The sequence below is a fragment of the Anser anser genome (genome assembly GCF_964211835.1).
Source record: "Anser anser genome assembly, chromosome: 1".
Lineage (NCBI taxonomy): Eukaryota > Metazoa > Chordata > Aves > Anseriformes > Anatidae > Anser > Anser anser.
This window is the reverse complement of record NC_139720.1, coordinates 101,818,025-101,840,799: the sequence shown is the minus strand read 5'-3', so window position 1 is coordinate 101,840,799 and position 22,775 is coordinate 101,818,025. Positions and strand designations below refer to the sequence as shown.

General features: G+C 44.7%; 1 protein-coding gene across 1 annotated transcript; it reads right to left on the bottom strand.

Annotated features, from left to right (window-relative positions):
• Window positions 1–176: 176 nt before the first annotated feature.
• On the bottom strand, window positions 177–22,745 carry NCAPD2 (non-SMC condensin I complex subunit D2). The gene is made up of 31 exons (XM_083797893.1): window positions 22,558–22,745; window positions 22,356–22,431; window positions 22,214–22,272; window positions 21,596–21,777; window positions 21,006–21,145; window positions 20,561–20,688; window positions 20,352–20,475; window positions 20,123–20,270; window positions 19,371–19,568; window positions 18,703–18,837; window positions 18,074–18,158; window positions 17,309–17,480; window positions 16,926–17,047; window positions 15,780–15,989; window positions 13,696–13,870; window positions 11,970–12,054; window positions 11,682–11,815; window positions 10,585–10,717; window positions 8,551–8,635; window positions 8,286–8,447; window positions 7,819–8,033; window positions 6,517–6,628; window positions 6,090–6,213; window positions 5,719–5,874; window positions 5,385–5,562; window positions 4,275–4,369; window positions 3,419–3,499; window positions 1,187–1,373; window positions 804–930; window positions 505–672; window positions 177–311 (listed from the first exon to the last, which is right to left on the bottom strand). The coding sequence occupies exons 1-31, from the start codon at window positions 22,682–22,684 to the stop codon at window positions 229–231; spliced, it is 4,206 nt and encodes a 1,401-aa protein (XP_083654019.1). The 5' UTR covers window positions 22,685–22,745; the 3' UTR covers window positions 177–228.
• Between the last annotated feature and the right edge of the window lie 30 nt (window positions 22,746–22,775).

The window sequence follows — 22,775 nt, the reverse complement described above, 5'->3', positions numbered from 1 at the left end:
TCCACCAGCAAAGCCAGGGCAAACAGTCAAAACAGGAGGCGTGCTTATCACTGTCTTTCTTTGTAGGGATATCTAAAGACAGGTTTGGTCTTCTCAGCCTGGTGCATAACTTCCCTTTTCTCTTTGTTTAAAGCACTACAAGTTTATCGGGTAGTTCAGACAACAGAAGACAACTGTTGTATGAAAGGAACTTTATTTTTAGTTTACAGATAGTGGCGGATTGTTGCCTCAGCGTAGCCGTCGGGCTGAAGACCTGGTGATGGGAGTTGTTCTGGTGGGGGTTTCTTCCTCTGTTAATTCTGCTGAAAACTCTTAAGAGAGTAAAGCATGTCAATAACCAGCATCCCCTACCTCGAACAGAGAAATCTACCACCAGCCCATGCAGTGCTCTGAATCCCTACACACCCTCTGCCCCTTCCAGGGGGATGTTCTTGAGGTGCCATATCTATAGTCTTTCTCCAGGTCTCCACTTTTACCTTTAGACATACATGTCCAGTGACTTACCATCCTCAGAGCTGTTCTCCTCATCACTGGAGAAGGTGATAATAGTTTTTTTGCGTGGACGGCTCTTCTGGGCAGGCTTACGGTTCCGCAAAGTGCGAGGCTGGGGGGTGACAAAAGCTTTATCCTCATCCCTGTTAGCTGTGCTCAGGGGCTGGCGGCGTGAGCTTGCTAAAAAAAAATTAAAAGAAAAATAGGGAAGGTAGCAGACCTTCTGTCTGTAAGGGTGAGGAAAAGTCCCTAGGTGTCTCTACTATACTTCAGGATAAGGGAGAAAGACAGCAGTCTCAATAGGAAGATACCTGCTGTTGGCCTTCTCTTGGCTGGCTCTGGCATTGGAGTTCTACTGCCTTCCTGGCATGTCTCTGCTGAATCCAGTCCTCGGTTATGGCAGGCATACAGCTTCTGCTCCAGCTCTTCAGCCAGAGCCTGGTATAGAGGTAACACAGTGGAAAACAAAACAAAACAAAACAAACAAAAAAAAAAACAGAAACAGGATAGGGAAGAAACAGAGAGAACCATTACATCCACAGCACGGCCACTTCCTACCCCAGAATTTCCATCATGATCTCTGATAAATTGCTGAGACCAAGGAAGAGCCTGTTTAACACAGAACAGCATGTCTTTCCAATCATTATGTGTAAAAAGCAGTTTTCCTCAAGTGGACACTTCCCACCATCCTTACTTTAGTCTCAGGTTTGCTGGCTGCTCGGCGGAATCGAACCAGCACCGCTTGGAAACAACTGTAGACAGCTGGGTCCTGTAGCTTGTCTGCAAAGCAGTCAAAGTTGTCCTGCAGCTTGTGAAGGCCCCGTTCTGAGATGGGAAGCAGATTAAGGCAGTGGGATAGATCCCGATATTGACGCTCATTCCTGGGAAAGACAGACTGCCCTTAGCTCATATGAAAAGGGCTGTGCAAAGATGAACACATCCTACGTAGAACTACAGCACATGGGGATAAGGCATTTTCCTGCTGGTGTTTCTCCCCTTCAATACATGAGACTTATGCTATTTTGTTACAAATCTGTTACAGAGTGCCCTGCCACACCAAGCACTTCACAGCAACCACTGTATCCCAGAGATGCTGATTTAGTGCCTGTCAGAAACACAAAGGCTTCACTGTTAAAGAACACAGTTGTTTGTTTAGAAGGTGTCAGAAGTTATTGTTGGCTAGTAGTAAAAACACTCAGTGAGGTGAGGACTCTTCTTGAAGGGTCTTATTTCAACTAAAAACCAAAGAAAAAAGCTGGTTGCTCATATTTTTCATGTTTGAGACTGTCTCAAGCAGAAGCTATATTTGAAATTGTCTTTCCTGGCCAGTTAAAAGGCATAAAGAAGGCTATTTTCATTAATATGGCAAGTGAACAAGCAGTATCTGCTGTGTCAAAGGACAACAAGGTCCAGGTTCCAGTGAAAGTTACTATTAAAAAAGGATCTAAACTGACATTTTTAATATAGTTCACTGTACCAGAATGGGAGGAAGAAACACAAGGTTGAAGCCCCTCTTATTCATGCTTACAAAGCAGAGGGCTTGCATATGCATTTTCAGAATGCACTATTCAAATGTGGACAGATAAAGAACAAAGCTGCAGCATCCAGGTGCTTCCATTTAACATCTCAATAATACTTGGCATGCTGCTGTTTAGAACTCCAGAAATCCTAAGGATGGTGGCTAAAAAGTCTTTTCTGGTAAGCTCCTGTTTAGCCTTGAATGAGAATCTTGCTCTAGAATTACCTCTAGTGTGCACTGAGCTGATCATCTTTGTAGTATGGCAATATTAGAACAGTTTAACAAAGGCTAGATGTGTCTTACACCCAGAAAGATCTTTACAAGTGTGGTCTGAAGAGCTCACCAGTGTTCCTGGGAGGAAGTTTTGGAGAGAGGGTTCACTCTCCACTCCAGCTCAGGAAACAAAATCCAATTATTTCTGGGAAATATGCTACTCCCTGAGGCAGCTGAGCAGGTCACATGCCCAGGCACTGTGTACAAACGGCCAAGATAAGCAGACACAGCTTTAAACCTCAAGGGCAAAGTCACAGCTACAAAGAAGGAAAACCATCGGAACAGAGGAAAGCTAGGTATGCCAAATCCAGTGGCAGATAAAGATAACAATGAAAATAAACAGCGAAGAGGCAAATACACTTTTACTTTCTTTTTCTTTTTGAGAAAAAAAAGTGTACATTTATGTCAGTGAATTTACCTCTTTGGGAACAGGGGGAAAGGAGCAATAAGAAAACAAAATCAAACAGGAAGCAAAAAGATACTCTAGATTCATGGGATGGGCCTTGTACTACATGCTCTGTAATCAGCACCATGAGCAAGGCACACACATCTGTGTGACAGAGCAAGAAGAGCAAAGGAATAAACATCTTGCAGCACAAGCACTCAAACAATAAAACGGAGTCCCAGGCACAGTTAGAACTGAACGGCGCATCCACGCAGAACAAGGACAGGCCTCTCAACTAGGTAGAGATCAGCCCAGGCAGGACTGATAAGGAGATTCCAACTCCTCAGCTGAACACGTTAATTTCTTAGCTGAGTTGCCTCTAAAGAAGGACAACAAAGGTGCATAAAAGCCACACTTGGGGTATCTCCTTGCCTAGCTGTAAATGATATAGATCTAAATTGTCACAAAACCTTTCTCCCGAGATGAGGGGAGAGGGTCCAATCACAATGTAATAAATATATACAACTTCGACCTTCTGTTCTTATTCAAGTATTTTTAAGAGGATGACGGGAAAAAGAGGAAAGAAAACAACATCTGAATTAGGTCTCTATTCCTTGTATCTCAGCATTTGTGACATGAAGAATATGATGGGAGCCTGTTACCCCCCCCTGTACAGAAGCTGGTTTCTTCTAACAATTCTTAAGAAACAAACAGACTTATTTGTCAGAAAATTCAGGATTTAAACCCACCTGGCAGTCCGGAATCGCTGACAAAGTTTCTCCACCAAGCTCTCTGTCTGTTTGTCTTTTGTAATATATGAGAAGAGATGTCTGCAAAGGAAAAAAATAGCAAAGCTGAAAGCCCAGAGAGGAAACCCTGTTTTTGTCTACACAGTTGCATGCTTGCAGCTCTTCTACCCAGTGATCAGCTGGGTGGTCCTTCAAACATGAAGACTAGAGAGCCCTGCATGCCTCAGACTCTGTTCGGGAGAAAACGTGTTATATGCTGATGGCTTAAGTAGTAATCACAGTTGCTGTTGTGGGATAGCTGCTATGACATAATTAAAAGTGTGTTTGTCTAAGAGTGTCTGCCTAGTATGAAACTAAGAAATCAGCTAAAACAGAGACTCTTGCAGGTCTGGAGTGAGAAGCGCTTATGTCTGTGTGAGGTAGGAGGGATGCTGAAAAGGCTGAAGTGTCTACTTCTGAGCAGCTCCTTTCACAGAATGGCTGAGGTTGGAAGGGACCTCTGAAGATCTAGTCAAACCCCTCTACCAAGCAGGGTCACCTAGAGCACATTGCACAGGATGGCATCTAGGTTGGTACTGAATATCTCCAGAGAAGGAGACTCCATAACCTCTCTGGGTAACCTGTAATGCAATTCTCTGTGGAGTCTTTCCACCTCCCCAACTATGTGGCTTTAGAATTGATTTTCCTTGGCATGACTTTCAGATGCAGACTATGAAAAGTCAGACTGGGGAGAACAAGTGAAAAGGCATTTTGTATGTCACTGTAGTTTCTCTTCCCTAGATACGGCACCCCCTTTGCATAAATGTAGTCATGGTCAAAACAGATTTCATTAACCCTCATCTCAGATTTCACATACTTCATAATAGTGCAGAAGGATTCTTCATCTACGCCACAGTCAGGATCTGAGAGGCGACTGATCATGTCTGGAAGCAGGTTATAGATGGTGTTACCCTGTGCAGGACACAAGGTTTTGCATGAGATACAGAATTATGAATGACTTGAGCCAAGACAAATAAGCTGCTTACTTAAAATTACCTCTTTTCTCCCCACTCCAAAGTACTGACTGAAAGCATCAGCTTCATGAAACGAGCTGTACACAGCCAGCCAAACCTATTCAGGGCTACTTTGCTAAAGCTAAGGAGCTTACAACTGCAACTCTTGATTTACAATAGCTCTGGTCTTTGGCCTGGATGCAGTTTCTTTCTTTTCTAACCTGGTCACATCCCAGCACAAAAGTGTTCTGATAAAGGAAGCAAACACAGCTTAAAGAACTGCCTCCCACCTTGCCTGAAAGGGCCCAGTGCAGATTCCCTTTCCTACTGCTTTTACGTGGCTTAGTCAAAGCCACTGCAGAGATGGGAAACCAGTGTGGTCAGGTGGCTTGCTTAGCTTTTAACAGAGCAAGCCAAGACAGTAAAGTTTTAGCATCATTGCAGCCTCTCAGGCAGTAAATCTGAAACTCTGAAGGGCCTGTAGCAGCCTTCATGTCAAATAAACAGTATACAGAGGGGAACACTGCTATGGCTCTTAACCTGCTTGGACTGTAACTGCCTCAATTTAAGTATCTCAATGTCACAAAGCCAAAAGCAACCTTGAACGGTCTCAGAGATGATGCACTGACTGAGCCCTAAAGTCAGGGAACTCTTACAAGGTGTAAAGGTAAACTGCAGAAAAATCTGTTCCCAAACTTGAACTGGGCACACAGAAAAAAGTGAGTGGAAGAAAGCTCTGCTTTGGAGCCTGGTTTCCAATGTGAATGGACGATGTCAAACTCAACAGCATTAGGGTTAAACCAAACCTCATTTAGCAAAATTCCCTTTATCTACCAACATTTAGTCAACACAGAAGAGAGACAGACAATCTCTACACCACTGACACACCTTCATACGGACTCTTGCATCATTAACCCAGCCTTCACCAGCCTCCCTCCGCTCTTGTGAACTAAGGTTCCTGATCATCCACTTGCCTTGTTGGAGAGTTCACTGAAAAAGTTCTGAGCCACTCTCACGATTGCCTCTTCTGGGTCTATAAGCAGAGCTGCCATTTCACTCACTTGGCCTTTCACCTTTACCATGTCTTTGAGGATGAGGTGAGTCATCACCACTCCAGCCGTCTGCCTCACGCTTTGACAGGGGTCCCGCAACCTGACAGAAGCATACAGTTACCAGAGATGCTTGGCTGCCTTCTGTAAGTCACCATACCTATGACAGCCTACTCCACAAGCCAGCTCTCTGTTATATCCTTGTGCTGACACTGAGCTCTCATCACCTGCCCGCTGCCAGCAATAAGCACAGCATTACCTGGCATAGAGATGTGGTGTCCATGGCTCCACCAGATTGGGGAAACGGATGGCCAGATCTCCTGCTGCAATGATGAGGTTGGATCTCACACCAGGCAGACTGGACTTCTCCATCATAGTGAACAGCAAGCGCAAGTGGGAGTCACAGAACTCAGAGCTGGTGGGACAGGGTAAAGAAAAGAAGGCATCGACACCAAAACCCACTCTCTGATACTAGCGAGACCAAAACAACAACAAATATATTTATATATATATATGAAAGCTCTTTTGCATGTTTTTAATTTATTTTTTTATTTCTCTCCACTGCAAAGGAGCTGCAACATTTCTTGTGCTTTGGTACCAGGGAGGTTTAGAAGAGACTATTGGCGTTACCTCATCATGCAGAGTTTGCCAAGAGTCAAGGCTGCAGCAGCTCTAAGTGCTGGATCACTGTAGAGCCCAGGGTTGTTACAGATCTTGAGCACCAGTGGAACAAAGGCAGAAAACAGGTGCTTTTCTAGAAAGTGGAGAATGAAGGCAGCAGATATGTGAGCACTATTTGAGCAGTACCCCTGAAGAACAATTACTCAGTTTATCCCAGAATTCCTGAGGACAATACCAACTGGATAATTCACTTTTGCCACAAAAAAAAAAGCTCCAGAGAGGCAGAACAAAGAAAAAGTGCACACAGAAACTGATACTGAAAAAAAATGACAGTATTTATGAAGGAAACAGCCTCCCTCCTTCTAGCTGTGTTACCCAGTGTACCTCTTCTGTCACTGCAGACAGAACCTGTGCTCTTTAGTGGAGCCACACCTACCATCTAGAAGTTCTGTTTCACAAATACTGCGGATGAGCTCAGCCTCAGTGTCATCAGCAGAGGCTCCCACAAGGCCCAGTTCCTCTTCCATAGTGGTCTCATTTCCTGTGCTCTGTGCAGAAAGGACAATTGTAAAATAAGATGATGGGCAACAATAATCCTTTTCTTCATGAAGTAATTCTCTCTTAGAGAAGAGGTGCAATGCAAGTCACCAGCAGCATGACTACAGTTTGGAAGAACAGACTGACAGATAATTTTATAACCCGCTTTTTCCTAAGAATTAAACGAAGCTGTGAAGGGTATCCAGGATTTGCTAGTCCAAATGCCACCAAGTACCAAAGAAAGTCTAAGTTACCGAAGCTAACAAGCTGAGACAGAAATAAGACACACCTGGCAACAATGCCCGAGTCCAACACAATTCAAGGGACACGCAAATCCTAAAAGCAAGAAAGAAGATCAAAGCAGCCTTCGAATTGGTGGCCTTGTGAGCAAGATTACAGGAACCTTATGGCAAGGAAAAAAAACAACACAAATCTGCAGGACCAAATCTGCATCCAACTGCTACTTCTGGGAAAATCTCATAGTAACCTCACCGTGTGTGGGAAGTTACTGATAAGCAGGGTGGATGAGAAAATGAAGTACAAGTTTCTCTGAACACAGCAGTGTAGGCATCTAATAAAGACTGGAAGCCTAAGTACACAAGACTTTTCCTTGAGTAAGGATAGGAAAAAGAAAAGAAATCAACCTTTCTGGACTCCAGAAAACACTGAGGTAGACCATGGTATTTGTATCACACAGATCCCAGTAAGAAGGCTACTGTTAAATACTTTCATAATCATTCCCTGAGAGACCGTAGATCCTCAAACCTCTACGGATCAAGGTTCCAGAAGCCCTTTTGCAAAACTCAGGGTATGAATGAGTGTTCTTCAACACCAGCAGCAATTGCAAAAAGATTGTGATGCTAAGAAAGGAGGTGATGGGTGAAGAGGAAACTTTCCTGAAGCAGGAAGATAAACCTGGTTAGGATAACACCCTTCACTTCCTCCCTGCTGCCTGTTCCAAGCCCAAGAGCAGTTGGAATTTTACTTAACAGGATTGTCACAGATCTCAGTTCTCCTTGTCAAACCTTGACCAACCCATGTCCCCTTCTATTCCCACAGCGTGCGTTACCTTGGACATCACGCATCCCAGGAACATACTCACTAGAAGCTTGCTGTGGCAGTAGCCAGGACACTAGAAAAGCCCACAGGAGAAAACAAAAACAAACAAACAGACAAAAACACCTCACAACTCAGTTCTCACCCGAGGCCTCTGCTTTGTTGTGCTGCTGTCAAAATTCTTCTTGGTCTTCTGCTCCTCCTTGAGGATGCGGCGTCTGCGCAGCTCTGCGCTCACAGACACCTCCAAATATGCTACCTGCTGCAGTGCCACCTGTCCCACAAGGGACACCAGATGCATCAGCAGGAACGTAGGGAGGCTGCTAGCACCAGAGACCCTGCTGGGAGAAGCCTCTTGATCTAGTGGAGAAAAATTATTGCAGTTCAGTATTAATTTGGACTCTACCCCCCCCCACCAGTTACTGCCAAATCTTATTAACTGTATAACCCAACTTCATTCTCCACAGACCCCTTCACAACACCCATAACCTTCCATGCCAACATCTCCACTAGCTCCTCAACTCTGTTCTCTTCTTGCAGTTACTCCAAATCACCCCATCACAGCACTGGAAACCAGGGGTACAGGTTTTCTTCACCAGCTTTTTTCCTTACCAGCTTTCTGCCCATCAGCCTCCTGCAGCTTGTCCAGAACTTTCTGGCTGCACACCTGCAGGATGCGAGCACTTATCTCCTCTGCCCCTTCTGCTAGCTGGTAGATAAGCGTTATTGCTGCCTCCATGAAAGGGATCCAGTCACCACTTGGCTGGACAAAGCCTGATGAGAAAATGGAGCCATGTACCACGCACAACAGCAACAGCACAGGCTGTCTCACAGCCCAACTCCACCTCCTCCAAATCTCCTGCTGTCCTGAGCTCACCTTTACTCACAGCCTCAGTCAGGCACCCAAAGAGCATGTGTGTCTGGGGCAGTCGAAAAGGGGCTTTGTTCCTCTCCAGTGCTGGCTGCAGAGAGAGTAGATCTTAACCACACAACAGAACTCCCCCATGCCCTCCCTGGCACTTAATCTTGCTGTGTGCACAATCCCAACTAAAAGCCTGTTATGCCCATGGCAGTGACAGTCAGCACAGCTCTGCAACTTAACACACAGCAGGGATATTACTGACACTTTCGAAGACACTGTGTCAGCAGCGTGCAGATTCAAAGTTTGGCCAGAGGATGACTCCAAACCAGATAGTTCCACTACTTCATGAGGAGCGGCTGAGGGAGTTCCTCTCTTCACGAGGAGCGGCTGAGGGAGCTGGGCTTGTTCAGCCTCGAGAAGAGGAGGCTCAGGGGAGACCTCATCGCTCTCTATAGGTACCTTAAAGGAGGCTGTAGCGAGGTGGGGGTTAGTCTGTTCTCCCACGTGCCTGGTGACAGGACGAGGGGGAATGGGCGAAAGTTGCGACAGGGGAGTTTTAGGTTGGATGTTAGGAAGTACTTCTTTACCGAAAGGGTTATTAAGCATTGGAACGGGCTGCCCAGGGAGGTGGTGGAGTCACCATCCCTGGAGGTCTTTAAAAGACGTTTAGATGTAGAGCTTAGCGATACGGTTTAGTGGAGTACTTAGTGTTAGGTCGGAGGTTGGACTCGATGATCTTGAGGTCTCTTCCAACCTAGAAATCTGTGATACTGTGATACTTTAAATCAAATTAAGTCTTGAAATCTCAAAATGACTCCCTATATTTGATGTTATTTTGCTCCTTCATTCTCCATAATGAAGGAGATGGAAACCTTTAGAGCATCTTCAGAATTAGCAATGGTAAATCAACAAGATGCCCTTGGCTATGGGTATGGTACTCCAGCACCCATAAGCTTTTGTTTAAAAGCAAAATATCATCACTAGAAATAGTGGAAGACAGCTCTGGATCCAACATCACCTTGCACTTACAGTGATTAGAACACTCTGTATCACTCCCACTACATATTAGCCTGGGAATAAGATAACCCAGAGAACTACTAAAACAAACCTGACAATGCCTTGGATATCCCAGCACATCTGTGGCTATCTGATCAAAATATACTTGATGAAAAGAAGCTACTGCTTGAGGTTTTAACAGCTTTCACTAGCTGGAAACAAAATTTCTCAATTTATTATAATCCTACTCTCCATACTAAACTTCTGGTTTGGGGCAGAAGAGCTACCACAGTTAGTCAAGTATCAGTCCCTTCTCACATACTAACTTAACTGCAGAGTTAAGTAAACCTAAAATTAAATTACAACTATCTTCAGAACATTTAAGAGCGCTGTAACGCCCATTAATTCATGAAGGTCCTGCATTAGTGTCTGCATTCTCAAAACAGAATGATCATGTTGTGTGGAGGAGGGCTGCTTTTATACTGGAACTCCTGAATTGAAATGCCCTAAATATTTGAGTCAGAAAAGAAAAAAGCTTTTCTTTGTTAATGCACTTGGGGGGGAAAAGGTATAAAATGTTCTTTGACAGAGAAGCCATGTGATAGGTCACCAGTTACAACGTGAATGAGTTTGAAAATCTTTTGTCTTATGCTCAGCTGTACAGCTGCCACTCCCAAATATCAATTAATAGGGAGGGTAAAGGCAACAACAGCAGAAAATACCAGTAGATGAAAGGACTCCAGGACCAAGGAGACACAAGTCAGCTTAGAACTGGGAGTCTGACTGAGGGAAGCGGAAGAAAAACAGATTTTCTTGTGTACTGGACTCTCTGCTACTTTGAATTCAACCTGTTGAATAATGAAAATTTTTATTGCATGTTCACTGATGTGTGATAAGCTTTCCTGACAGTGCTGCTGAATGGTCTCAACAAACAAAAAATACCCCCCTCCCCAGCTAGTAAAATTCTCTCTTATTTCTTTTCTCAGTATAAGCTACTTCCCACTTTTTTAAACCACTATTACTGTGACCTCATGGGCAAACTGGAAGTCTTACCTTACGGTTACTGGCAAGTTTGGAGATTGTATTGCATACTTCTTGCGCCAAGCAATAGTCTTCACATACCTTCTCAGACAACCCTACTGTCACCAAAACATCCAAGTTGCTACCTACGATCTCTGGCTTCCCTCTGTGGAATAGAAGACACAGGAGTGCTATGTGAGGTGCTGATTAAAGTTTACAGTAAACATACATAGACAACAGAAATGCTCCTCGTACCTTATGGAAAGTACCTTGTGGAGACAAAAAAAAAAAAAAAATCTTTACACCCACCTCCCCTTTCTACCTGTGACACTAGGTCCGTTCTTTAGAATGTACAATTAACAGAGTGAAGAGGGTAAAAACAGAATTTAACATATTTAAAAAGGAACCCTGAAGAAATAATAATCCTAATGGGTTAAAACAAAAGCTAAAAGTCACCCCCTTTAACAGATTTCTGGAGAAGAAAGTGTTGTTCTTATTCCACAAATATACCCATGGTCTAGAAACACAGTGGCCCAGATATCCCCTCGTGGGATACCCCAGAAATCTACATTTTTGTAGAAATTCCATGATTTTAAAAGTATCTTAATTTTGAATTTATGTTTACAATTGTGCTGCAAGCACATGGAATGGGGTGGTAGAAATACCTTGGGAGAAATATCTAATACTCAAATTGTAGAAGCGCCTGTTCGCTCTTACACTAGAGCCAAGACCTTTACAAAGGATGTCATGAAGATCTACTTCTGACTGATGAATGACTGAAGTAGGAAGAGCAACATGAAACTAGCAGGTAAGCTAAATGCCTAAGGATTACTAGGTTGTGAAGTGGAGGAAATGAAATTATAAGTTACTTAAACAAAATAAATTATAGTGCCATTACACTCTTTTTGACCACAGAAAGGGAAGCAGATTCTTTTCCCACTGTGCTAAGGCTCTAGGCATCTCCTTTCAGCAGCTTCTCATGATTCTTCTCAAAACACAAATGATCTGATTACTATTTTTTAAAGCTGCAGAACCAAGGGTCAGTTGATGCAGCACCAACAGTTTTTCAATAAAAGTCAACTCCCTCTACATCCTCTCACTCACAGGATCACACTGGGCCCTAGGCTCACCGTGCCATCAACCCCAGCAGCATCACAGCTGCACGTCGTTCTAGAGGCGAGCACTGCAACTTTTCTGTGAACTGCTCCCACAGCAGCTGGATCACAGCAGGTTTTATTTCATCTTTCTGCACAAACTCTGAGATCTGGAAAAGAAATACAGTAAAACAAGCAGTGAGAGGCAGAGGAGGATGGATGGACTTCAGACCAACAGACATTCACAGCAATGACTGCCATTTTAACATAACAGATATTTAAGATTACAAATACAATCTAAACCCAGACCAAGCAAATACTTACTATTTCTTCCAAGCACTGTATTGTTCCTAGCGAAGCATCCACCATGATGAGAGAGAGAGAATGCACCAGGTTCTGGGCCCTGGCCCTTTGAAGGGAAAGAAAAAAAAAAGAAAAAGCAACTGTCATGATTACTCACTTACTCAGAGAGTTGAGGACAACTATTAGGTATCAGATCTGATTTCTGGGGACAAAAAAACTTGCCCTTCCACGAACTATAGTTCTCAGAGTCACCCAGACCAAATTTCAGCAAGCACGCCATGAGCTCAGAAGTCCACTGCTGTTCTTCTCAATGCTCCGCACCAAATGCCCAACAAGAGGCATCAGACATTTCCCAGTTTCCTCTTAACCACAAGTCACAGTACTACTCACTAGAGCATAAGAAACTGCAAAACTCTCTGTGAACAAATAAGGCCCGAGATCAATCTGCAGGAGAGTCATCTCCAGTCATTACTAGGTGTGCTGTTTGCTGCCCTGGTGGTGTAATGAGGGTGAGGTATGGTACCTCTCACCAGGGATCACACTTATCTAAGTGAGCATGCATCCAACGGTATTTGCATGTGGTCAATTGCTAAGAAAAAAAGAGCAAGTGCCAACACTACAGGGAAGATTCAGCTTCTCTCTCGTGTGGAATAACAAGCATGCAAGTGGCACCCAGCTCCCACTCCCCAAATTCTTGGTAACAGCAACAAATAAAGACCCCATTAACATCCTTTCACCCTCTGTGTGCAGAGGTTTATTACAGAAAGATTTAAGATTGATCTGAATGAAATGTGTGTGAAAGCACCTGAACCATAATAATAAAAACCACCAACCTTGTGTCGTGTGAGGGATAAAGAAACTGTCTTAATGAAAAAAAAAAAGTCAAGGACAAAAGTGACAGCAAGAAAACTAGTAAACACCGAGGAATGTGCTGTTTACATCAGAAGCAGAATGCCTATACTCAAATAAAGACTATAGCATGCATGACTTGTCAGCAGAAACCCTGAGGTTTGGGAACAAAAACTCTTAAGTTTCCACCAAGTTGTATGCTATTCCTCTTATAACCACCCAATTGCAAGAGAGACAATACTGTTAAAAAAAAATAGAGGAACAGACATTGGGCTACAACATTGCCCAAGGAGGGTGAAGTCCCATGTCTCCAAGACTGGGAGTCAGCTGCTATGGGCTGATCCCATAAGGGATTGAAAACCTGTCCAAAAGTCAGTTCACTGTTGCCAATCAAGAACCCAACTGACATGACAAATATTCAATAGCTGACGCCCCTTGACCCCAACACATGGGGATCCTACTCAGATCATTGGAACAGATGCCTCCTGGTGTGGCGCTTTGTATGAGTGAAATTTATGAGAAAGTTCAGCGTGAGCACCTGATAGCAGTTTCATTTAAAATACTTCATAGGTTTGCCTCCTGTAAGGTCTCATGTGGGGTTCTGCTGCATTAACTTCCTACATGTGAATACTACAACAAACCAAAAGCAATAAGTCCCAAAGGAACACTAGGATACCCATATATATAAAAACACATCGGAACTGCACAAGTGTTAGTAACAGTTCAAAGAGAAAACACCTTCACTAGTAGACACAAACCTTACATTTCAGCTCAGCATGAAGCATGGCAACTTTGATTTCTCTTTCTGTCCATACCCTGTTTCCAACAGCTCCCCAAAGGAAGGAAAATGGAGAGGGAAAAAAGAGAAAAAAAGCCCTCTGAATAGGATGTCCCATACCTCTCTGAATTCCCGCTTGGGCTCAGATAGAGCTGCCTGTAGGCATTCAGCACAGCCTCCTTAACACCAGGCTCTTTTGACCATATGAGGGGGAGCATCCTGCGGATTCCAAGCAGTGCTTGGGGCACACCAAACCGGGAGACTGTCACAAAGAACTCAATGGCTTCCTGAACCACTGCAGAGGAAAAAATAGTTGCGTTAGTGAAGTTTCTTCCTTATCCTTATTAGAAAGGCCATTAAAACATATTCATAGGCACACTGCTCTCACAGCTAGCCCTAGGAGCATCTAAGATCACTGCTACTGTCTGCAGGTGACTTAAGTCAGAATAGGGTCCCTAGTACAAAGATACAGATGTCCTGGAAGAACTGGTCATAGGTTAACAATATTATAGCTAAACGTGACATGATAGACCTAGGAAATGAACACAGAAGCCACACTGCGGAAAAAAAAAATCTGTGCTAGGAAACAACAGCTTTGAAAAAAAGATCTTTTGGTCACAGCAGACAAAAAAGCAGCTATCTCAGTACAATGTTGTAACCAGAACAGCTAAGGTACATGATGTATTGATGGGGTACAAAGTATTTGCCATGTATAAGGAATAACAAGACTTGATTCTAACTTGACAATTCCTGAAAATATACTGCCCAGTCTTCTGTTCATAAGACAAGAAAAAAACACATTAAGTTAGAGTGCATTCACAAGAAAGCCACAGTAATGATTAGAGAGTCTGTACAATGAACAGTTTATAGAGTCTGAACTCTGGTTAAGTGGAAGCTTATGGCAGTATGGGCAAAATAACGTCTCAATAAAGAGGCTGTACCCCTACCAGACATTAAAGTGTTTCTGTCTAGACAATCTGCTATGCTTGTGCTGCCCCCAGTCACACCAGAAGGTACACACTTACCAGAGAAAAATAAAATTGCATCTTCATATCTTAAATCTTAATTAAAAAAATTAAATCTGAACATACACATCCCTTAGTCCCACTCAACACCACAGCAGCATACTGCCTGGACATCTAACTTGCCATCCTTCTACTACAGCATAGGACAAAAGCTAGTAAAAACTGCAACCATAAAAACAAACAAACCAACCGAAAATCAGGCACTGAAATACCAGCTGAGGGGCAGTCTCTTACCCTTAAACTACAAGTGACCCGTAAAGATGCTGAATTCAAGAGTTCATTCTTGTGTGTGCAATCAGCTAAAAACATCCCAACCTTGCTGAAGGAAGCCTGCATGCTTAGTACAGCTAAGATACAAGTTCTCAATACAGATGAAGCCATCACAGGTGAAGCCCCAGAAGCATCTGCATGATGCTAAGATGCTGTAGTGTCCAGAGCCACCCATGCTCCAGAAATATGTAAGTGGTTGGGGCAAGTGGATGAGCCAGGGAGGATGGGGAAGGAGGGATTTGTACCCTGCACCTTGCCCCAGGGGTGTTGATTCATGACAAGAACTTCAAAAAAAACCAAAAAAAAGTCTAACATTAGTAGCTGAATTAACCCTATTTGGGACTGCTCATCACTCCACCTTTGTACTGAAGGTACAGAACTAAAGAGCACCAGGCCATACGACCTGCTGACAAGGATTGCTTTTGGCTACAGAATAAAGTTTAAGGAGGAGTGATGTTAATGAGACATACTGCTCAGTTCCCCTCTTTTACCCAGTGTAACACCTGAAGCAGCATCAAGGCATCAAGCAGGTAACAGAACCCTGCTTAACTTGCCATGCCTGCTTTGGGAGAACCTCAGCTGAGATGAGGATCTCCTCCCTCAAGAGAGGGGAAGCCTACATAAATTAATTTTGGTAATTTTGTTTTTAAATCCTGATATTTTAAAAAAATCAATCCTACACATGCCTCAAAAGCCTACTTACACCCTAATGTAACCCTTTCACAACACGAGTTCAGATGGTGCTTCCTGTTCCCAGTGTTCCAGAGCCTGTGACATCTGCTCAGTAAACAGCAGCTCTTCCAGCCTTTTCCTTGGTGTCCCACCACTCCTACATCTCTTCAGCAAGAGGAGGGACCTAGAAAACTTTAAAAAGGGAGGAAAAAATGGCCCCATGGCTATTTCACACACCTGAGACAGAATTTTCGTACATCAGCTTGCTGACCAGGCTCAGGGCTTCTGTGATTTTCACTGAGAAGTTGTAAGCATCTTGCAGATACTGCACCAACATCTCCTGTTTGACCAGCTCTGTCTGAGCCGGCTCTTGAGGCTGCTCTTTGGGCGCAACTTCTTCGATTGTAAAACTACTGTTGTCACATGAAGAATCCTCATGGTTCTTACCTGGGCATAAACACTTGTTTGTTAACAGTATTGAAGGTACAAGAGAAACAGGCACAGCTCAGGGCATTTTAACTCTTCTCCTTCCACCCCATACTGACATCTTGTAACAATCAAGAGACTTCCACAAAAAACAAAACCAAAAAGCAAATAAAAAAGTTACAGATTTTGCCAGCAGACTTATCTACAAAGACAAAATCTCAACATGCTATAAACTCCGGTACTATAACAAAATGCACCACAAATACCAGCTAAGACAGGGGTGGGTAAAGGCATTGTCCAATTTACTCAAACTCCATAAAAACAATGAAGGAGTTAATCTGAACTTGACAGATCCCCAAAGATGGACAAGGGCCTAAAAGGGAATCAGGGCAGAGTACAGAGAAGGCAAAAACTACTACTCTGTAGCAAAGGTTGTGCAAGTCTGGGGAACTGACAAAACTTAATATATTATTATTTAGATAGTAGTTTAAATAGAAATGAGTTCAAGGGGATTAGCTAGGAGACCTTATTCTGAACCAAATACAAAAGATAAAGCATGCAAGTCTTAAAATATAACCAAAAGCATGAGCCCTAGAGAAATAAGACTTTGCTTGAATCCTATACTTGCTCAATAGTAAGCATTATGTGCCACCACCTGTTCAGGAGGCAGAACTCCAGACAAATTCAGAAAGGACAGAAGTGCATGAGCGGATTAACACCAGCTTCACCCCCCATAGCAGATATGATATGACTTAAAACATTAGAAATGCACTTCCAGTGGGAACATTGAACATTTCCCACCAGAACTGATAAAACAGTCAATAATCCAGCTGTCAAGTACATGCAGAACTAAAGTCTACGAGTCAAAAGAAGAGATATGGTGTTCCAGAAGGTTTTAGTCTAACTCTGGTACCAGCTTGAACTCAGGGAAGTGCAAGACTAGTTTGCTACAGTTACCTATGTAAAGTGTCTTCAGAATGCCCAGGATTGTTGCCTCCTCGTTTTCTTCCTCGGAACTAATAAAGGGCTCCTTCCCCTGGAAGCGGCACAGGGCCTTCTGCGTAAGGCGGACTGCACTCCTGGACGACAACATTGCCCAACAGAACGTCAGCAACCCGTTAGGACAGAAAACAAGGGAAAACATCCAGCTTTGCACTAAACACCTGGGAAAGTAGTTCCTGACAGCATGTTGTGCTGGGTACCCTCAATCTCCTCCCACGGAGTAACGTTACTGGAAATCATCCCTTTACCCTGAAGCTCAAACCTTCCTCAAATAAAGAATGGTCGACTGACATAGCCCTTGTTATAAAAACCTCTCTCAAACTGCATAGCCTTCTTACTTGTAATTCAGCTTCTTCAGAAGCCCAGTGATTTGCTCTGATGTACCCTCTGCTGTTTTTTCAACTTCCAGCACCTCATCCTCTTCTTCCTGAAGTGGTAGGAGCTGCTTTGTGGCAGCTCTAACTTCTGGCAGCATCGCTTCCCACTCTTCCTCCGGGGTGATTGCTGGAGCTATAATGAAACAGGGAGAATGGGGAATGGAGAAGACATAAATGATACCCTAAGCAGGGAACGAAAACTCATCTGGAAGTAATCCTACACTTTCTTCCCCCCACAGACAAGACACTATTCCCACTGCTGATCCCATCCAGGCAAGAATATGAATAGACAAGAATTTGGCATAAAAAAAATACACTGAAGGGAAGAGTAACAGCTGAGAGAACCATCATTTGCTATTTATTGCTTTGTAGGCAGCATGAGACACAAGGTTAAGCAAGTTTAAATTAATATTGGACCTAACACCTGGATGAAGCCAGGACTCCTTGAATGGTTGACAATGAAAGTCCTGGAGGATGTTCATAGAGGTTTTAAGTTCTTACCCTGTTAACAGAACATTCATAAGGTCCTTTTATTACAACATAACAAACTTTTTTGAGTTTATTTCCAGTTACCTGGCTTACTGTCTCACACGAGTAAGATCTGAGACAAAAGCCACTGCAATCTGGGAGCAAGTGTAAGATGACAAAAAATAAGCACAGAATAACTCCTACTGGCACAGTACAAGGTACACCTTGTAAAGGGCAAAGGGGAAGAAGAGAAGTTACCTGCAGTTTCTCTGCAACGGTCCCTCATTTCTTGCAGCTTCTGCACCTCTTTTTTGAGTGGGTCAGCCAAGTCAGCATAGCTTAACTGAGGATGCCAGGAAGAGAAGAAATACCTTACTTAACCTTCTTTTTCGAGAATTCTCGTTTCTCTGCTGTAAGTTATCAATCCCCTCAGAACACCTGTATCTTGGAAACTGAAGTAGCAGACTCAGGTCACTATCCTAGAATGGCTGCTGCTGTAAAATGCCAGTCTAAGCCTCAGAAAATCAGGAAGAGGTGCAGCTGAACGTAAAAAACTGCAGCTCTGTGTAGAATGTTCTAAAGCCTAATTCTGATCCTAAGGAAAGAAATCCCACAGTGAATTCACATCAAACTGCTGCAGGTTTTTCCAGAATCAAGACCACGACCCTCATGGTCCTGCATACTTATCAATTACACCAAGTACACCAAGTGAGCGAAGAGCCAGAGAATGTGAGACCTGAACAACAGAATACTCTGAAAGCTCCCGCTAGCAGTGTTAAAAGTTACACTGCCTCTTCCACAAGGTACAGAAAGAGTAATGCCCTGCCTGTAACACACTGCATATACTCAGCCTGCAAACAGACATATAGCACAGTAGTAGGAATTACCTTGCAGGAGAAGGGATTGTTGGACAAAAACGCAGCCAGGAGCTGGATGGCATTTTTAACTACCACCACAGCTTTATCTTTGAGACGCCCAACAGCCAGCGATACCACAGACTGGAACTGAGTCAAAGGCAGGGCCTAGGGCACAATGAGAGTGTAGACAAAGTTATCAAGAAGCTCTGGAGACTTGCAGGAAGCTGTTTTCTCACAGACACATTAATATACCCGCATGCTGTTCTACTGAAAAGCTTGTCTACTGAAAGGCACAGATTATAGATTCATAAAAAAATCTGGGTCTGAAGGGACCTCCATACATCTGGTACAACTTCTGTTGAAAGCAAGGACTTCGATTAGGTTTGCCAAGTTTGCCAATATTTTCGGTGCTATGTATTCCCATACCAATGTCCAGAAAGGCTTTGCGCAACATGCGCTTCCTTCTGTTCTGTCCCAGTAATAACAAGAAGCATGCAATTTCTGTTCCCCACTTCCCTTAACCCTAGGATCTTTGGTCTCTTTTGAAAAGGAATTGCAGACAATTCCTTTGGAGGACAGTATCTTTCTCACTTATACTCCAGTCTCTGCAAACAAAGAACAGGGTGACAGAAATTCCCTTAGAAAACAAATCAGGGAAGAGGGCGACTAAGGCAATACCACTTCCGCACCACACTTACCTTACCCTGAACGATTCGGGTGAAAAGCTGCAGCACCCGACTGCGCACAAGTCCATTGATGTCACAGATGTGGTCCTGCAGCATACTCAAGAAATGGTCCCGAGTACCACGGGCAACTTCCTCCAGCTGGTCACCATTCAGCACCTGCAGCAGCACTTCCGTCATAGCTGCCAGAATGGCGTTTCGCATCATGTAATTCTGCAGAGAGAGGATTTGTTCAACCAGGAACAGAAAAGAAAGCATGACCTGGTATGCCAATGGAAAGGACAGCCCAGAGTTTGGGTCTTTTAAGTCCCATGCTCAAGTCTTGAGTGAATTTCTCCATTCCAGACTTTGGAATGAAACATGAACAACTGAACGTGGCTGTGCTTGCAAGACTGAGCAATCCAGCCCTGCTATCCAGCTAGGTCTGATATGGAACCAAGGACTGACGTGAAAACCGCTTAAGGTTTTTAAGGGCACTTTAGTGAAAGGTAACATGATGACAGCCAAACCCATTCAGTACTGAAGAACAAGGGACACCAGCTGTGATCTCAGACCAGTAAGCAGTCTCTGGTTCTCTGATGTCTGAAAGTGACAGAGACTAGACATCACGTTTGTATGTTTTAGGGAAGACCATGATCTATTCCAAAGGGCAGGTTTTAGCTACTTGATCTCTGTAAAAGAGGTCCTGTTTTCAAAAAGAAAAAAATTGGAGAGCAACACTTCCACTACTTGACTTCTCCAGACATGTAAATGTTTTGCAAATGTACCTCCCCATCCAAGTGACGCAGCAGAACACTTATGTTGGATAGCACCAGAGCAGGAATTTGTTCAGCAAGTTCAGTTATAAAGGTGGCATAACCCTTCACTCTAGAAGTATCACGAGATAAATCCTGTGGATTTCTCTGTCCAATCTCCCTGCACAGAAAGATGACACAAGGAAAAGGGCACCTCGAGTTGCCAGGGTTAGAAAAAGAAGCCTTGGTGGATTTTTCTCACCTCAGAAGTTCACCCACTATACTTTTCAGACCATACTCTGTAGCCCAGACAGTCACAGCCTGAACAAACACTGGGGCCACATGTTCAAAGTGCTGCAGCATCTGTGTGATCTTCAGAGTAGCACCTTTAGGATGAAAGGAGGGAGAAAGAGGTCAGGGAAAATACCTGGGAACAGCTTCCAGAAGAATGCAGAAAAAGCAGGAACTCACTGAACATGTGACCATAGTGAGTCAAAGCTGTAGCAAGCAGATGTGTCACTGCATCCCGCGTGGCCCGATACTTCTGGAGACCGATACTTGGATTCTCCAGGATACGGTAGCAGCTTCCTGTCATTAAGCTAAAGCCACACAGAAGAGACAGTTAACTTCGCTACTGCAGTTTGCACCAACATCAGCCTAGCAAACTGCACTAGGTACACATCTCTCTCTGAGACCAGAGAGATTCTGCAGTATCCTTAAGAAACTGAGCAACAAACAACTGAATTCTACATGAGAAAATGAAGTGGCTCCTAAATGCCTCACAGTTTCCTCAGTCTCCCAGTGACATGCATCCTGCAGAAGGCTGCAACACCAGCTCACTGGCAGATTTAACATTTAACCCCTTCTTCCCACACCTGCATCCACTCCATCCCATCCCTTCTCAGCGCTCCCTTACTTGACAAAATCTTCTTCCACCACCACACCACCCCAAAGCCGACGGAGATCCAGCTGCAGCAACTGGTTGAACAGACGCAAGAGTGGCTCCCTCTCCTCTTCCCACGAGAATCCAGAGATCTTTGCAGAGTTCTTTTTGTTCTAGAAAGGAAATTATGTGATGTAATACATTAGTAGCTTGACAACAGGAAAAAAAAACAAAACTCCATCATCCTGCTTCCCTTGAAAATGAACACAGCTGTTAAACTCTACAGCACTGAGAGGCATACATTAAGATGTATAAGACATTTATATGCCCACACCAAGTGACCATTGCTGTCATCTCTGAGCACAGGAGAGAACTCTTAAGGAAATGCTGGCATACTAAGTGCAAGCCAGACACTGAAGAGTGAAACAGAGTTCTGGGCATTTGAGTCCCAACTGATGTTTAGGCACACATTTGTCTGTCTTCCAAGAAGGATTTCACAGAAATACTGCTCTTGCAAGCTTCATGTTTAAATAAACACAGTTATACCATTTGACACAGATTTTAGCAATTTTATGCATTTTCTACATTTATCACCTTGTTTTCTCCCCAGTCTTCTCACCTACCTTTCCGCCAGGATCCACCTCTGCCAACCTACTCTTGAAGGTTTCCTTTTCAAAGGCTTCCAACAGGCCAGTCAGCAAATAGCAGTTCATCTTTAGAGCGTTCCGGTGAGCAGTGCAGTCTGCGTGGCTCAGCCCAGAATCACCCAAGATAGCAGGAAGTTCATTTGAATAATGGGATACCACTGGAGAGAGGTACAAAGAGATGAGTACTTTTGGCCAGGTTCCTCAGACATCCTCTCTGTCAGAAACGTAGAGCAGCCATCAGATTACCAAAGATGTGTGCTCACATCTTGCCAGCTGTAACACGGGTTGCCCCCTGCAACCCAAACCTGGGAGCACTCTCCTATCCTGTTCCCGCAGCCCCCCCGTCAGCTCCAAGAAGCACTTGCTCAGAGCTGATGCACCCCTAGGATTTGCCTTCCAGGGATGTGGGGAAGGGGATTTTCTGTCGGCCTGCCCTTACAGCGAGCACGCACGGCTCTGCGCTGCCCACCAAGATTACAGACCCGTACACAGGAATGGGCTGAGGGCGCAACCCAGCTGGTCAAGTCACATTAGCCTTTATATCATCATGGAGCTGCTGAGCGAGGGCAAACCCCCATTTCGGCAGGCACCCACCTTGCATCATCAGCTCCAGGGTGTCCTCCCTGAGGGCAGCCGCCACGGCTCGGAAGTTGCTGCGGGGCAAGCACAGCGCGTCAGGGCAGCGCACAGACCCCCGGGGAGGGGGAGCACCCCCCGGCAGCCCCCCGATACTCACCGCAGCAGGCTGTACACGGTGTCAAAGTGCTGCAGCACGGCCAGCGCGCCCTGCGCCCGGAAAGCGGCCCGGAAAGCTGTGGGGAGACACGGCGGGCATGAGGGGGACTGAGGGGGGGACTGGGGGGGGGGCTGAGGGGGGGACATGGTGGCGGTGGCAACGAGCCCTCGCCTGGGCGCTGGGGGGGTGCGCAGGGCCCTACCCGTCAGCGCTGGCGGCAGCTCCCGTGCCGACAGCACGTCCTGCACGACGTATCGCCCCACGCCGCCGCCCCGCAGCAGGTCTTCGGCTACCAGCGGCAGCTGGAAGTCGAACGGCGCCGCCATCATGGCTGCCAGGCTGCTCCGAACTGCCCGCGCGGGCCGCGCTCGCCCCGCCCCTCGCGCCGCCTCAGCCTATCAGCGCCCGGCAAAGAGGCGG

What these genes read in the sequence shown, in the direction of transcription:
- NCAPD2 (XM_083797893.1), bottom strand. Translation starts at nt 22,684, where the DNA reads ATGATGGCGGCGCCGTTCGACTTCCAGCTGCCGCTGGTAGCCGAAGAC. An exon ending in ATAGTGGGTGAACTTCTGAG is followed by an intron (nt 20,271 to 20,351) that starts GTGAGAAAAATC and finishes CTTTCTGTGCAG; the next exon opens with GGAGATTGGACAGAGAAATC. An exon ending in ACACCACATCTCTATGCCAG is followed by an intron (nt 5,563 to 5,718) that starts GTAATGCTGTGC and finishes TGCTTCTGTCAG; the next exon opens with GTTGCGGGACCCCTGTCAAA.